Source organism: Epinephelus moara, chromosome 14 (genome assembly GCF_006386435.1).
Source record: "Epinephelus moara isolate mb chromosome 14, YSFRI_EMoa_1.0, whole genome shotgun sequence".
Taxonomy (NCBI): domain Eukaryota; kingdom Metazoa; phylum Chordata; class Actinopteri; order Perciformes; family Serranidae; genus Epinephelus; species Epinephelus moara.
In genome coordinates, this window is record NC_065519.1 from 29,621,907 (window position 1) to 29,639,313 (window position 17,407).

The window sequence follows — 17,407 nt, forward strand, 5'->3', positions numbered from 1 at the left end:
AGACAAAACTGTCCTTTGATAGACACTTTTTCCTCACAAATACAACATGCTAATTCTATTAGCATAAGCCTATGACATTTTACATTGTATAAATTAGCCTAGTGACTTGCTAAATTTTCCTCTACATGAAGCTGGAAACAATAGCAACATTTAACAAAGGAAACGCTAAAAAATTCGGTTCATAAACAAAACTGTCTTTTGCCAGACACATTTTCCCCAAAAATACAACATGCTAGTGTTATCTGCATTAGCCTGTGACATTTTTCATTTGCATGAAGCTAGTGACTAGCTAACTTTTTTCTCTACTCATGTGAAGGAGAAACAAGAACATTTAATAAAGGCAACATTACAAAATTTGGCTCCATTAAATCTCTCAATTGTTCACCAACAAAACAACAGTCTTATTCTCGGACTGGTTTTCCCCACAACCTGCTAATGTTTTTAGCATAAGTGTTCGACATTTCCTGTTGCACAAATTAGCCTAGCAACTAGCTATCTTTTCCTTTATTCATATGAAGCTGAGATGAATCACACATATGACTTCTAATGCTATATTGTGGGGGCTTTATTGTCCTTACAATTAATTATTTGTTATCTGTGAAATAAAAGTCAATAAAAGCTTTTCAGTGTGCAAAAACAAACAGGAGTGTGCGTCACAACGACGTGTTGTTACATTTCTGGCAAGGTGCACATCAGGCTACGGCATAGGGTCAGTGTCTACGCAGAGCCTACGCCATAGATATGGTGTTGATTCAACACAGAAGTATAAACCCTGCTTAAAGAAGCACGTTTTCCTGAGTAAAACAAAGCTAAAGGGAGAGTAAATATTGGCCTTCTATTCAGCACGTGAACACAAGCACAACTTGAATGCAAATATGCAACTGTATGCTAACAGGTTCACGATAAGAACATAATACGATAGAATTGTCAATATTGTCACAATGTTGTGTTTATAGTTTGCTCTGTTTCCTCCGACTGGTTAAGAAAAACAACTAATGCAGCTTTAAAGCTGAACTGATAAAAATTTTCAAATATCTTTTACCAAAACATCTTCATAAGGTGAAAATATTCATCGTTTGTGTTTTCAGCTGGCTTCCCTGTCCCCTAGTGTCAAAGAAAATCACTTCACTAATACACCTTAAATCATTTAAGACAGGCTTTGGTTGGGTCAGATTTGTTTTGGCTGCACCATTATAGCCTACACTGACATTATGAGGTAGTCTGAACATTTCTGTAAACAGCTGTGATCACAGTGATATTTTAATGATCCAAGTTCCCTTCTGATGGTACAGTTTGTGATCAGACAGTGGCTAAATCAAGCACTTATGGTGTGTAATAGGCTTTGTTCTATAAAAATCCACTATCATGGCAACTACTAGTGTAACTATGGTGTGCTATGGTCTGTACCATAGCTCCCTCCAATGGTTGCTCACTGACGGTGAAAACAAATCAGTTAGGTAGAGCTTGCAGAAAGCATGTATGACCACCTCTGTTTGCACAGGAAGCAGCTGCACAGTCATCACACTTGGCTGCACTGCAAATACATGGTTGTGTATGTGTGGGTCTTTGACCACGTCTGCATGTCCACACACCTTCACATCTGTGGGTTTTACATCATATGCAAATGTAAATGAACTGAAGGGAGACAGTGACCTTTAGACCATACTTTTGTAAACTGTTTGACAGTTTTGTGGCAGTATTTAGATTTGTCTTCAGTTTTTGGCATTTTTATGCCTGCAAAGTATTTGGTCTTTCCTACTAACACTTAATCTCATCGGGGGAGAAAAATCTCTGAAAATGTATGGACAGTAAGACTTTGCACTGGAAGCTGCACACCAACATGTCAGTCCAACCCCCAGAGTGATCTACACAGAGCTAGACAAAAAAAGTGAGAAGGTTTAAAAAGATTATAAATGAGAGGAGGTGGAAAGACAACTAAAATCAGTGAGTTTTAATTGTGAACGTTAAAAAGGGGGAGGTGAGAGGAGGCAGAGAGAGAAGAGGAAAGGGGGGGCTCAAAAAAGAACAAAGCTTGCGGGAAACATGAAGTTGTAGCAACATTCCACAGTGTGAACGAGGGAGCATCTGGAAATCTTTAAAGGAGAGGGGAGGGGACAAGGAAGGAGGGGAGGAGGCTAACAGAGAGTCTGCTGAATATTTAGGCCACATATACAGAATTTGAGCAGGGTTGTTTTAAGATTTAAAGGTGTGTGTAATCCTGTTTGAATTAGCAGAAATGAGCAAAGATGAGAAGAACCGATCAAAAAAAAGGTGCTCCATGAAAGAGTAACAATACCAGACTGTGAACAGTAGAAGCAGAGATCATAACTGCATGAGAGAGGAGTTGTAAGAATGTTAGTCATAGACAAAAAAAGACAGAGAGAGCAGGGGAAGTCTGACTAAAGTGCTCGGCCTCTTCCTGCCTGATGATCAGCTCAGGAAGTCGAAGCAGAAACAGAGGGCAGGGCTGACAGAGAAACATATTTTCCCCTTGCCTTTTAGTTTTTCCTTATTCAGTCCTGCTCCGATCCACAGGAGGAAGAAGAAAGGGGGGCAGAGAAGAGGCGGGGTTTTTCGATGGAGCTCAGAGAGAGACAGAGTGACAGAGAGCAGTCGAACACTCAATCTGTGGAAATATGATGGAAGCCAGCGTTGTTTCCAAGGACGCAGGGTGAGTGTGTGAGGGGTTAGGTGATAATGTAGCTGGGTGAAAATGCAGTGCAGGAACTGTACTCTGTCGTGACAAGGGGGGGGTTGTAACTGTCGTTGAGGGGAGAGGGAGTTGGGGGTCGAAAGTTAGACGACCAGAGCAGGAAAAACAGATGTGATGACTCACCGACTAATATTTAGGTCAATAGCTTCTCAGAGTTTTTGAAATTCCAGATCCTGTTTTCATGGTGTCTTATTAAATCAGATTTCTAACACATGAGTTGCACCAAGAGAGTGGTAACCATTTAATTAGAGAAATGCTGACATTTGGAGTTTGTTTCATACCACTTGTATGAGTGGTTGAAAGTTGCCACTGACCACTTGAAAAAGGCAGATCAGACCGTTATTAGGCGTGTGGGAATGAGTAAGCAGGTTTGAGTTTAAATGTACACAGTTGAGTTTGAATGTCCCTCTTTACAGCATAAGTACCTTAACTTTAAACTGCAGGCTGTGTTTTGGTGTTGATGTGATTTAGAATCTTTTTACCAGAGTCATACTTGTTGGACTTTGTGTCAGTTAACATGTTGAGGCTGGTTGAGGCTGCTGCATTTGTTGAGTCTTACAATGTTTTCTCACTTAAGACTAAGGTTATAAAAGAAATAATAATAGATTATGATGACTTCTTATTTTGTAATAGAGCTAGTGCCAGGATTGTGTTGCTTTTTTCCTCTACTTTCAAAACTATGTGATTATCCTTAAGGTCATGTTAGGTCAAGGGTGGATGAGATATTCAGACGCCTTACTTAAAGGCACACATTACCCCCAAAATTACCATTTGTATACCAGTTACTCACCCCATGTTACCTTGAATTCATAAAGACAACTTTGTTTTTATCGCATGCCTCCATGGTGAACAAAGAATCCAAGAATGGAGAAAATTCTTGATCTGAAGTAAATGGGGGCCACGTTTAACAACAGCTAAACTATATCAAACCATTTGTTTACACACAACTTGTGCAGTATAATCCGAGTCTCTATCCAGATAAACGCAGTACTCCCAAATCACATGCATTTTCACTTTAATATTATTTCACACATAAACAGTCTGCTTATGAAATGAACAAGTTAAAACGCACACACTTGCCCATGCATGTTGCTCACAGGCCGAAGTGTTTAAATAGTGAGGCTTTTGTGAAAGTACATGTGTTTGGGAAGTAATGAGCATCCAACTGGATAAATGAGACTTGAATTCTACTGCAAGAGTTTGGAAATGGATGTTTTCCATACAGTTTTGCCATTGTTAAACATGGACCCCATTTACTTCAATTCATGAAAAAATTTCTATTGTTTTTAATTCTTCGTTCAACATGAAGGCATGTGAGAAAAACAAAGTTTTCTCAAAGAACTCAAACTAAAATGAGATAAGTTATTAATATACCATTGGTCATTTTGTGGGTGAAGTATTCCTTTAAGTTAAGGTATTAACACTGCAATATAAAAAATACTCCATTACAAGAAAAAGTTGTGCACTGATAATGTCACTTAAGTAAAAGTACTTAAGTATTATCAGTAAAATGTACTCAAATTATGCAGAAAGATGGCCCCTTTGAGTGTTACACTACTTGTGCGTTTCATAGCTGAATTAATGATCCATTGATGTGGAAGTAGCATTTTATTGTTGTTGGTGCTCGAGATGGAGCTTATTTTTTCTCAGGCTCTATGTGGCTTTAAAAGATAAAAGATATGTCAGTGGTTCAGGTAACAAAAAGTATAAAGGAGGCAGATCTTAAACATGATGCTTACTCATATATCTGTTCTTTAAATGAAAATTTTCAGGGGTTGGTTTCACCGAAATTACACAAACACATATTTTCTCACTTACCTATTTATTTATCCATGCAGTTAGTTTCAGTTTCATTTGTTTAGAACTGATGAGATTTCTGCCCCCACTCCAACACTCTGCAGAGGAATAACTCTTCCAAGAAACAGTGTCCATGTTACTATGAATTATCTGGAGACCTCAGTTTTGAAATGAACTACTTCTTTGGTAGAAAATAGTTCCAATGAAAGCTGTAGACGGTGAAGTGGCTGGATTATCCACAGAAAAGAGACGTGGGGTGAAGACAGAAGTCTAATAGATGGATACTTCTAGACTGGAGCAATAAACCTCCTGAAAAAGCCCAGTCTGCTCTGACTGGCATATCTGCTCCGTCATTACACCAGGAGAATGACTGTAACTGAGAATAGCGGCACTTACTGCCATGAAAAAGCCATAGATGTATAATAATAACTTGATACTGGAAGCCAAAATGATGCCTATTAATTCCAATGGAGTTGCTCGCCTAGTGCATACGCTTCTGGCGTTCCAGCTCAGCTCATAGGCCTCCATGGTTAAAAAAATTCATAAAAGAAAGAGTCATAATTGACCTTGTTTCCAGTTTGAGGTGTCTTGTCAACAGTTTTACAGACACGACTTTTAAAATAGTGGCCTATGGCAAGAATGCTTTTTGGGCCACAGGGGATTTTTTTGCTGCAATACCACGAGTAGCCACTGGGAAAAAAAAAAATCAAAGCAAGGCTGACCAGCTTTCCTGGGGGCCTGGAAGAATCACCAATAAAAGTATCTGAACACGACCAGACATGTTCCAGCAGGAATATGATCCGAAATCTGGGAGGAATTAACAACATCAGCAACATTAGCAGGTGGCTACATGTAGCAGTGTACTTGCAGCCGGGGAATGACTGTAACAGACATAGTTGCACCTTGTGTTGTTTAAAATCACAAATAAAAGCTTCTTAACACAACCTGACATGTTGTAGCAGGAACCTGATCTGAAATTGCAAAGAATCATCTGCGACCAAGATTACATTACCCTAATGTTAGCATGTAGCTATATGTAGCATTGTATGTAATGTAAACACTTGCAGTAACGTGCCTTAGGCAGACGACCATATAAAGAAATCCATTACAAGTTGATGTTAGCTTGTCTCGAAAGCAGAAAATACCCTGGAAACAGAGTACTCAGAAAAGTTTTTGTTCACAAGGATTACTTTTACCTGTGTTTATCCTATTATTTAAAACTTCGGCCACATTTAATATACACATACACAAAAAAGATAATAATTCCCCTTTAAATCCACATTTAGTGTATATACTTGACTGTTTCATATAAATGATTTGCTGCTGGGTATCAGGGCCTGAAATGAGTCATGGGATTGACTGCGGTGGTTTCCCACAATAAAGGAGTATTTTTTCTCCTGCCCAAACACAGGGCTTAGTTTAAATTATAAACAGAGATACAGCAGAGGCTCAAAGGGCACAAGCAGCGAATTGCCTCATTCTGCTTATGATGGTCTACTGTGATTGTGTTAGCTAGCTGACCTAAACTTACAGAAGTGGAAGTAAACAGTCTGAGCAGCACGGGAAGCCACTGAATAAAATCTAAAATTGGACTGATGTGGTCACACTGTCTTCTCAATAAAAGCCTGTACTTCGTCTTAACTGCAACCAGCATCTCAACTGACACTTTATTAAACTGAATACCAACAAGCTGTAATGTTGAATGCAGTGCCTGCTGCATCTAACTGGCTCAGAGTTGAAACAAATATAGAATGTGTTCATATCTCTGAGCTATAAAGTATGACCATCAGATTACCATCAGCATGACTGGTGTCTTGCTGTCTGCAGCAAGAGGTAGGATATGCTGTAGCCTGTTTTGTGATAGGCTATTTAACATTTTAAACACCAATATGACATATTATTGTCAAACTACTGTTATTGTAGCATCTTTCTCCTGCTGATAATGTCATTGCTCAAAGTTATGACTACCTTTTCCTGTTCCCACATAACCACTGCTTCCTCTTATTAAGACAATGCTGCACTTGACCCTCGTCTCCATCCCTGGTGTTACACAATTGTTTTGAAGAGCAAAAATGAGAACAAAAGACAAAAACAGCCAGTAGCCAAGCTAGGCTAACTATCATTCTGACCAGTTAAAGAATAATCATATAGATAATCTGTATCTCCTGATATATCTCATTCCTCTGTCCCAATGAGCCATATTGTTGCACTGGGTGACATGTTCCTTCATTACCACTAACACACACTGTAGTTTATTTTGACTCAGCCACACACACACCATCCTGCTGCCACAAAGACTCAGGAACAAACCAAATGTGGATTAATCTGAACAACAAAGGCGCTGTTTCCTCCTGTCTGACTAATGTTAACAGTGCAGCCTGTTTTATGAAGTTATGTAGCCTTTAAAAAAATGACATTATATAACTATGACTCAATTCTAAAGCTCTATTCATCAATATTTTTTATATTAACAAGGCCTCAATTATGTGTTATTTGTCGCTTGTAGTGACAAAGCCAGAGAGTTATCACCAAATGCAGAGTGAGAGCGAGAGAGGGAGTGTGTCAGTAAGGACTGAATTGTAGACGTGATACAAAACTTTCTTTGCTCATGAAGACCATTGTTACCCTACAATTATCTGGGTTATCAGTTTAGCATAGGATTCTCGACTAACAATGATAAACACAGCGACAGCTGACTCATACGAACGGGTTCAACGTGGATTGGATGTGCATTGTGAGAGCCACATCATACATCTCATGTATGACATGGCAATATCCTCACTATGCTGCATTTTCCATAAACTATGATAATCTGGTGACACCTAGGCCTGACAGCTGCCAGGCTGCAGACCACTGTTGAAGACCAACAAAAAAAAAAAAGTGTTTTTTAGCAACACATTGCCACGTTTCCAGCAGCTACTGTGGCACAACAACTGGGTAACTTGAGCCAAAAAATGATCTTTTCCTAACCATAACTAAGTGGTTTTTGTGCATAAACATAACCACGTAATAACCACAGCATTGCTGAACATTACTAAATGTAAAGTTTCAACACATCCGCTACATGGTAACTTACAAATGTTCCTTTGTTACTTTACCAAGTAAAATAGAGATGCACTATTGATTCACCTCGCACACAAACAAGCACACATCCTTACCCCACAAAACGCATCACAAAGCTGTATTACATGCGTGCTATTGCGGTCATTTCTTTTATTGCATAGACTGATGTATTTTTCTCAGGGGTTGGTGGAAACCTGTGGAGCCCCTGAAGTCCCAAAAGGTGACATTTTTTATTTTGTGTGCACGAGTTACAGTAATTATCTTGTTAGAACAGTTATCTTATCTTGTGTGTATAACAAAAGGCTAACTTGTGCAAACAACAATATAAACCAGAGCACTCGGAGAGCGCAGACCTCCGCCAAGCAGCTCGGATTTCCCACCATTTTATTATTTTATCCACTTCGCTTCAACCGATCACCACCAAAATTTTATCATCTGTTCCTTGTCCCATTATCAACCTTTCCTGATTTCATCAAAATCCATTCAGAACTTTTCAACTTATATTGAAGACAGACAAAGAGACAAAGAGACCAACGCCGGCGAAAACATAACCTCGTTGGCGGAGGTAAAAATACAACAATTTAGAACATTAAGGGCTCCGTAGAAACCAAAACAGAGCCAAAAAAAGACTGAATATTGGCATTATATTCATTAAATGGGCAGAAACACACTTGTCCTGACAACTTTGCATGGTGATAGCATGTCAGTGTTTTGTTTTCTGCTGCTCTCAAATGGCCCACAAAAAAAAACAACATGATATACATCTTACGTCTTGAGTAGTAACCGACAGGCTCAGGGCGGAGTGCCACAGACAGGGTGGGAACACTGTGAAATATTGAGACATGGGCTTAGGTTTTGGGTTTGGTCTTTTCGTGGAAATAGAAAACAACAAAAATACACATTAAATAACACCAACTTTAGCCGCTAAGCTTATATCAAACTGAGACTGTGCACTGCAACAACAGACCATCTCTTTGGTTTTGTTCTGGGCTAACAACACCAAAACACTACAGCAGATTCTCTTAAGGACATGGATGGCTCCCGATCCTCTCAACAATAGTTTCAATTTTTCACAGTAATAAAAGACATCACGTGTCACAGAAGTGCATGTCAGTGTTTCTGCGGTCACTGAGAGTGACTCAAGTCCTGGTGACCAGATGCTTGTGTCTGGAGGCAAACTGAAGCAGAGACAAGATACAAACAAATCCCCAGCATGTTATTTCTGTTTCTGACCTTTTGCCTTTTTTCCTTTACAGACACACAAGCCCTCTGAAAGGATCACTAGACACTCCATTCATCCCCTCTTCTGCCTCCATCCCTCCATGTGCTCCCCTCTCTCCACCTTCCCTGCCCTCCTCTAACCCTCCAGTCCGGCCATGTCGACCCAAACCGCCACCTCCTACAGTGAAGTCCTCCCAGCTCCCCTCTTGTCCTCCTCTACTTCCGTCCACTCCTCCAACCCTCCCTCCCACTCTCCNGCCCCCATCTCTTCCTCCTCCTCTCTCCCCTACTCCGGTCTCTCCACCTCCCCTGCTTTCTCTCCAGCCAACAGTCTCCTCTGATCTTACTCCCTCTTTTACTCCTCCTCCTCTTCCTGCTCCATTATCACCAGCAATCTCTTCCTTATCATCATCTCCTCCTCCACCTCCCCCTGTTATCCCACCGTCCTCTCCAACTCCTCAATTGCTGAGTCCTATAGATCGGCTGGTTGGGAGCGTCTCGGTATGGCAGCTCAAAGAACTCAGCCAAGACCAAACTACTAGTATAATGGAGAAAGAGACGGCTGGGGTGAGACACACACACACACACACACACACACATTGCCTTAGATCTTTGAGTTGGAGTTTGAATTGATACCTCTCTAAAAAAACTGAGTTTGGATGTCTTATGACATTTAACTGGAAAGTTTTAGATTGTTGTACAGCAACGTCAGTAATAGCAACAGTAGTGGTCACTTAATGTACTATATTGCTCTATGTTTTCTTTGATTATTTTTCCATACAACTACACAACAAAACAGAAATTTCCAACATATTTTACAGTTTCATAATTTCCTAATAATGTCTGCAGAAGTTTGATTATAGGAGAAATGCAGACAAAGCTCTGAAACTTTAGTCAGTTGTGTTAAGTATATAAGCAGTGGTTGATTGATTGATTTAACAGAACACTCTAAAATGCATGAAATGGAAGAAAATAGACTTAAAGTGAAAAAGCATGCTTAAGGTTGCAAGAATGTGCATTTATCGCAAAACACCCGAGACATACAACTGAGAAACACTGCTGAAACGCCTCCCATGCAGACAAGCCTTAAAGGAGCTCTATAAGATATTCCCAGCAATAAAACAGCAGCAAACAAATATTTGCTATGTAAAAATAAAGTGGAAAGATGGAGTCCTAAGCAGAGATTGAAGTCCTGCTCACTGTGTGCGTTGTAATCTGAGCTTCTCTGCTTTTTGTTGTGGTAGATGATCTGGCTGCATGTGCATATCCCACTGGCTAGTCTATCACCACCACTTTGCGCATTGCTTGTACAGTAGTCATCACTGACATTGAGGCAGCAGTGGCGTGGAAGCATAGTGCCCACCCCGCGGTTCCCCCCTGGTTAACACCATTAGCTCTGTCAGCACTGTTGTTAGCACTGTTCACTTGTGTTTGTTTTGGCAGCTATTTTAGATTTAGTCTTAATTTTTAGACAAAATGCATATTAGACACAGTTTAGTTAGTTTTAGTCGACAAAAACACAAAAGGTTTAAGTTGACAAAAAGTCATGGCATTTTTGTCAGCTTTTAGTCATTACTTCATCACGTCAAAATGATGTGATTCTGTGAGTCTACTACCTGCCCCTCAAACAGTACTTAAACCATAAACCTTCTATAGAGAGTCCATCAAATCCATTCAACAGCTCCATCCACAGTCAAGCCCTTTTTAAACAGGAATTGTGCAAATTTGCAGAAAAGCCCAATCAGTCTTCTTTCAGCATTGGCAGTAAAAAACAAAATCGGGGAGTGCAGCAAAATGCCGCCTACCTACTTTTGTGCCTTCTTCGGGGCAATGGGGGGCCATGAGCAAGTAACAAAACGTGTAGCTCAGCGTGTGATGTAAACAGTGATGTGAGAGGGAAGCTGCGGCTAGTCAGTCCTTCGGTGATTCTCTCATAAGTCGGCCCGTTCTTCACCGTCCCTGTCATCTGATGGTTAATGGCCTCTTCGTTTGCGAGGACAAGGAGGGCGCGCAATTCCTTGTCTCCCCAGTTGCTCATCTTTACAGTGTCTGTCAGGTTTGCGTGTCCCTCTTGCTACTAGCTGCTCGCTAATTCCTGCTATCAGCTGTTTCCTGTTTATCCACCGCCAGTAGGTCGCACATGCGGCGTCATCAACAGCTCCTCCCACAAGTCCTCAACAGCCCTTCCCATTGCAGAAGGCTGCCTCGGTCTGTTTAAACTAAAAGGGTTCCGCCAATATGACTACCCTATGAGGCGGATCAACTCGCCAATCCGGCTCTGTGTGTCTCAACGCTTGCAGCTTGCCAGCAAAACGGCACAACATTTGCAGAAAGTCTGGCAGTGTAAAAGGGGCTTCAGACACATGACATGCTTATTTACTGCTGAATTACAGCTCACACCTCGCACCAATTGCAGACTCTTCACCGGTGTGAGCATTTTGCAGATTAGCAAAACATCTTGGTGCTGACTATGGAGTTTACAGCGAGTCATTGCTCCGATCTTATGCTGTGGACGATATTAGAAGATAATTGGACGCAGGGCCTTAGTTTAGCACAAACACTGGAAGCAGGGGAAAACAGGTTGCTTTCCTCCCACCACTAAAGTTCAGTAATTGACCCATTGTATCTCACTTTTTTTTTTGTACACAAACAGAAAAGTAAAAACAATAATTTGTGGTTTTAGTTTTATTGCTGGGTGGATTAATAGACTTCTGTCCATCAAGATAAAGTTCCAGTGTGTAACTAACTCTCTCTAAAACCACAAATTGCTTTTTTTTTTCTTTTTGTTTACGGATTAAACAAACAAGATACAACATGTGATAACAGTGGGCTTTAGAGATGTTGGTAGGTGTACTTTTTAAGTTAGGACGGAGCTAGGCTAGCTATTGTTGCCTGTCTTTTATGTCTTTAAGCTAAACTAATCGCCTCCTGGCTGTACTCTAGCTCTATACCTGAGCAACACATTCTCCCTCCGACATCAACACTTATGGTTTGGTCATGGATTTTCTACATCGAGATATGACATGCAAGGTACCGTGGTTGTTGATGTTCTTGAACGCCATGACAACTTCAACCTGTTACATGCATTGTCTGTTTTCAAAATACACTGGAAATGTACAGTTTGCACAGTTTGCATACAGTCTCTTTCAAAATAAATGTACTGCATTGGTAATGAACATGATGGCTTTTTCTGTCTGTGTCTGACGCTGGAAGTCACTGACCAAGCGCTGGTTTTCAACAGCTTTGGAGTGACACTGTGTTATTCTGAGATTTACATCACTCCTCTCATCTTACTCTCGGAAAGAAAGAAAATAAAGTTATCCTATAATGTCGAACTATTCCTTTGAGCCCAAGTAAATATTAATATTATATCAATTCATTATCATCTAATTTCTGAATCTCTCATTCCCATGTTCAAATACTGAATCACATGCTTCACTGTAGATAAACTTTAGGCTATATTTTGTATGACCTGCTGTGCACTGACCTAAAGACTTTCTAAATTACAGAAAAAAAAAATGGAAGTCTGCCAAGTAAAGTGTCCCACTTTACCCTAATGACAAAGTCCTTTTCAGGACTCTTCCTATAATTTTTTGATAAAAATATAATTTTCTTTCTCAGAAATCATAGGAAACTATGAGACCTACAAAAAACAGCATACTGGTTGAACTTTAACACAGGCTGTAATGGTCAGTGTGTTGTTCTTCCTGTTGCTCAAGCTGTGGTGTGTGAAATTTTGATACAAAATATTTAAAACTGTTGTAACAAAGTAATGGATTCATGTTTGTGGTGTTGGGTTCTGTATTTCTAAGACTTGACAGCATTTCACTCGACATGTTCACAGTTCTGACCTGAGAGTAGTAACCACATGTTGACATTTGCAGGCATTCCTGGTTCACAGCACAGAGGACAAGGCCATGACACTGTCAGTACGCCTGCCTGATGAACAGGGGGCACCGCTCGTACACAACCTGATGGTCAAACAACACAAGACATGTGCGTGTTACACACTGATGGAGCTTGTGCCTCAGAGAGCAATTGTAAAAGCTTGAGATAGTAGAAACAGAAAATGCAACATTTGCTCTGCAGATAGCAGAGCAGTTACTGATTCATTCTTGAATTTTCTGTCCCAGTTCTCCACTTAGAGGATTCCTCTCTGGTTTTTGATGACATCTTCAAATTGATCTCCTTCTACTGTGCCAGCAGGTAACACATATACAGTGCACATACTGTATATGTGCACATACATGCAGTATGCACATAAACAAAATAACAACATGTGCACACTAATAAAAAACATGACTTTCGTGGATATACATCTCAAACAAATGCATATACGTAAGTACTCAAGCCACACATAAACATACATATATGTACAATAAACACACACACAAACAGTCACACATAGTCACAAACAGTAATATTGTGCTATACTATGACAGATAATTAAAACTGCTTTTTATTATAAAATCCATCATACAGGGACATTCTGGCTATTCCATTGAGGTTACCCTGGGCTATTACCACGGCAACTAAGAAAGAAGAGCTGGAGGTCATCTCTGCTATGGGTGCAGGTAGATAAATCTACATCATTAGTGAACTGAAGTTGGGTCATTGCTGTAACAAACAGCAAGATACTGCAATGAAAGATAGAGGATGAGAGGAATCGCATCAATGCTTCTACTTAGCAGAAATGTTTAAATGAAATATATATTTATGACAGCATGCATGAAAATACACAGACACAGACAGAATGTAAAAAAGACAGCATATTTCTGGCTGTAATGTATGCATTATATCATATTTACCTATCGTCTTTAGCATAGAAAGGTTCTTTGGTGCGCTGTAAAGGATTTAATATGTGTCCCCTTACACTTTTTTAAATTTTAACTTAGTAGACACAATATGAAAAAAATAATTCAACATTTTGGAAATAGGTTATTCATGTTTTAGCCAAAGCTAGGGTAATACCTTACTAAGATCTATACCGTTCCAATTTCTGTCAAATATTAAGCAACAGCCAGGAGGTGATTAGCTTAACTTAGCATAAAGACTCACAGCAGGGGGAAACAGCTATCCTGGCTCGATTCAAAGGTAACAAAATTCACCTACCAGCACCTGTAATCACTCACCATTAACAAGTTATATTTTGTTTATTTATTCGGTACAAAAACCAAAGTCTAATTATTTATGAGCAGGACTATTTCTTGCCTGGTTGCAGTGATCCCCCAGTCTCCACCGGTATCACAGTAACAACGAGACTCCAGGAAGTCAATGCACTGGGTCAAAGCCCCCAGGAACAGAGCTCTGGGGTGCTGCAATTTTGGCATAGTGGCCGCACAGGGTGTTGCAACTTCAGCGTTCATCACGTTGCACACGCTAACCTAACCGGCATTCTTCCTTTACGCACTCAGAAGCAAATGTTTATCGGATTTTATTCCAATTGCTTCCGTAACATTTGCGGGGAGTGAACAGGAAGTTAGCCAGCTTGGCCAATGGAGGCATGCATGTTTTATTAGATCTGATACCGGATCCTAAGATTAGACCTATCCAGTCCAGTGATTGGCAGTTTAGCTCAGTGCAAGAGAAGAGGAAAGGAAGTTAGGAAAGTAAACAAATGGCTTAAGTCAAGAGAGCATGAAATGAAAACTTTTTACATTAGGTAAGTTTTTTTTTTAGCAATTGAGCTCTTTAGCAGAAACTGTTAATAATTGTTTATGTTATTGTTTGCTGGGGCATGGTAAAAATCATTTGTTATTTCAACACTGGGTTCTGTTATTAATGTGCTAACTGGCTAACTAGTGTCTTTAATTTGTACTGTTGGTCATCCAGTTTCCCTTTTTAAATGACGACTGCAGACTACCACTTCCTGCTGGTATGGAGAGTTATTTCCTCTCACCCAGGTGTAGCTTGTACATGCTAGTTGGCTATAGTCTCTGTGGTGTGTATAAGTGAAACTCTTTGACCGAGGCACATGTGATGTGAGGCAAGGCCACTAGTTCTTTGATGTTGTTTGATATGTCTGGGCCTGTGGACTTTAAATTGTGATGACATCACAGATTTTTAACTCACTTTTCTTGGCTCAAGGACAGTTTTACAAAAGCCACATCAACAATTCATAATATAAATAGGCATTATTTATCTTGTTTGCAGTTCAAGGTGTCCTGTCAACAGTTTTACAGACGTCTCTTTTATCATGTTGGTCTATGGGAAAAATGCCTTTTGGGGCATGAGGGATATTATTTTCTGCAACACCATGAGTGGCCACTGGGAAAAATTGAAAGCAGGGATGAGTGGCGTTCCAGGGGGCCTGAGCGAAAGTCTGGGATGCGCTTGTGCTCAACCGGTTTGGCCGAAGGAGGACTATAGTGCACATACTGATGGCCCACAAATGCATAAGTGTTAGAAGGCCTGTAGAGGCTTTTCCTTGCGCTCAGAGAGCAACTTTAATATGAATGTAAACTTTGTGCTAGTAACTTTTCCAATGTCAGTAATAAACCATTGAGCCAAGTTTTCATATAATCATACAATGTGAGACAGTGATAACAGAGAAACAAAAAATACACATTATCAAAATAAGGAAAGTAACTGAGTGACAAATCAGTGCAAAGCAATAACAGCGACTGCATGTGTTGCAGATTTCTGGACATCTGATCTGAACCAGCAGGCAAAGGACCAGGACCTGGTTTTGGATCAGAGCCACAGCAGACTGTTCTTGTATGTCAACCCAGTCCCAGTGGAGGAGAGCCCCAACAAAGACCTGAACCCCTCCTCTATCTCCAAACTTGATATCATCACCAATCAAAACATCACATCCTCCCTACAGAATGGAGAAGCCCCACAGAAGATCAGCACAGAGGTTAAAGGTCAGACTAAAACTACGACCAACCAGGAGATTAAATACAAGCGCCCCCCACCCCGACCCCCCAGCCTTGGTTCAGGGATGGGCCTCCTCTTCTCCTCTCCCCCCTTGCTTCACTCTTCATCCTCTGTACCTCCAGCAGCTGAGAGAAAAGAGGAAGGAAAGGGAGGAGTAGGGGAGAGAGAAGAGAGGAAGTCAATATCGACATCACTTACTCCTTCAAGGCCTCCTGTCCCCCTGCAGAGCCGAGCCGCTCCCCCACTGCCTCCTGCTCCTCTCCGTCGCACCTCCTCCAGGAAAAGCACTGACCGAGAGGTAGGAGAGGGGACGGAGAGAGAGAAGGGACAAAATCCTGCAAAGAAAACTGAGAGAGAGGGGGGAGGAGAGGGAGGAGAGAGAGGAGAGGAGAAAACAGGAAGTAAATCAGGTCAGCTGGATGAGGGGGGTGAACAAGAGAACAGCAGCCAGCATCAGGAGGAGGAGGTAAAAAAGGACAAGGAAAAGACAGAGAAAGAGGATGAGAAGGAGGAAAAAGAAATGAAAACAGATAAAGAGGAGGCCAAACCAAAATCCAGCTCCCCCTGTCCACCATCAGTGAAAAAACCGTCTCGTCCAGTCCCTCCGCCAAGGAGGAAACCCTGTTCCCCTGATGCACCTGTGTGCCCCAACCAGGCTGGAGGAGGATTAGCCAATCAGAGTGCTGGGATGAGAGTGCCCCCTCCCTCCCCGGCACGGCGGCCTGATGTGTCACTGTACTCGCCACAGGGGAGTGCTGTGCTGGGAACTGACCCTGACTCCTGCTCTACCAGCAGCACAGAGGAAGAAGGAGAGCTGAACCAGGAACAGGAGCAAAATCACAAGTAGGTCTGGCCCCGCCTCCCTTAGTTACTGTTGCTATGCCTGTCAAGCTGTCCACACACCATATATTTTAAGTTTACAATAGCCAGGTTTCTGTTTCAATGTAGCACAAAGTTCAGAAAATCAGTAAAAGAAAATGCCAATTAATTTCCATTTCAAGGCGCCCAGTAGCTCAGTGGGTCGAGCAGACACCCCAAAGGCAATGTCCTTGCCGCAGGTTTGATTCTCACTTGCGGCCCTTTGCTGCATGTCATCCCCTCTCTTTCACACTTAACCTGTCCTAAATAATAATTAATGCCTGTTTCCACCCACTACTGATATATTAATATCAGGAGTTGGGTTCTTAAATTTAGACACAGCGAAGCTGTTTCTCATGTCTATCCACCTTATTTTCAAACACGGAAGTAAATAGTGATCAACTTCCGTTTTTTTGTGCGTGACTTCCGGTCAGCCGCTTATCCTCATGCTTTCCCTTACCGGAGCTAACGGTGCAAGCTAATTTTTTTTTCAATTTTCAGTTGTTTATGTTAGTCAATCAGTTAATTAGTTAGTTAGTCTGTGTATTTTGTATAACGTTAGATAATTGTGTCCACGTTTCCGTTATAACGGAAAACGTTAGATAATTGTGTCCACGTTTCCGTTATAACGGAAATTTATTCCCTCTAAGCGCGAATAAATTGCACGTCAATCATAAACTATGAACCAAAAAAGCACAATCTATCCCGAGTGAGACAAACTGCTTGATCCCCGTCTCCAGTGTACCAGCAGAGAACCTGCAGAACCGAATCAGCGAAAAAATACACCGGGCTACACAGCCTCTCTACCTGAGCAGCTGAAGCTGCGGCTCGCACCCTCGACACACAGACGGTGCTTCTGCATGCCAGCCAAACGTG

General features: G+C 41.1%; 1 protein-coding gene across 1 annotated transcript in view; it reads left to right on the forward strand.

The window, feature by feature from the left end:
* The first annotated feature begins 2,442 nt into the window (after positions 1–2,442).
* The window catches only part of rin3 (Ras and Rab interactor 3), a 25,392-nt gene continuing 10,427 nt past the window's right edge, over positions 2,443–17,407 (forward strand). The window contains exons 1-6 of the mRNA XM_050062395.1: positions 2,443–2,671; positions 8,830–9,361; positions 12,679–12,790; positions 12,928–13,000; positions 13,277–13,368; positions 15,433–16,516. Coding sequence (XP_049918352.1) covers positions 2,637–2,671; positions 8,830–9,361; positions 12,679–12,790; positions 12,928–13,000; positions 13,277–13,368; positions 15,433–16,516 — 1,928 coding nt within the window. The 5' untranslated portion in view covers positions 2,443–2,636. The remainder of the gene's footprint in view (positions 2,672–8,829; positions 9,362–12,678; positions 12,791–12,927; positions 13,001–13,276; positions 13,369–15,432; positions 16,517–17,407) is intronic.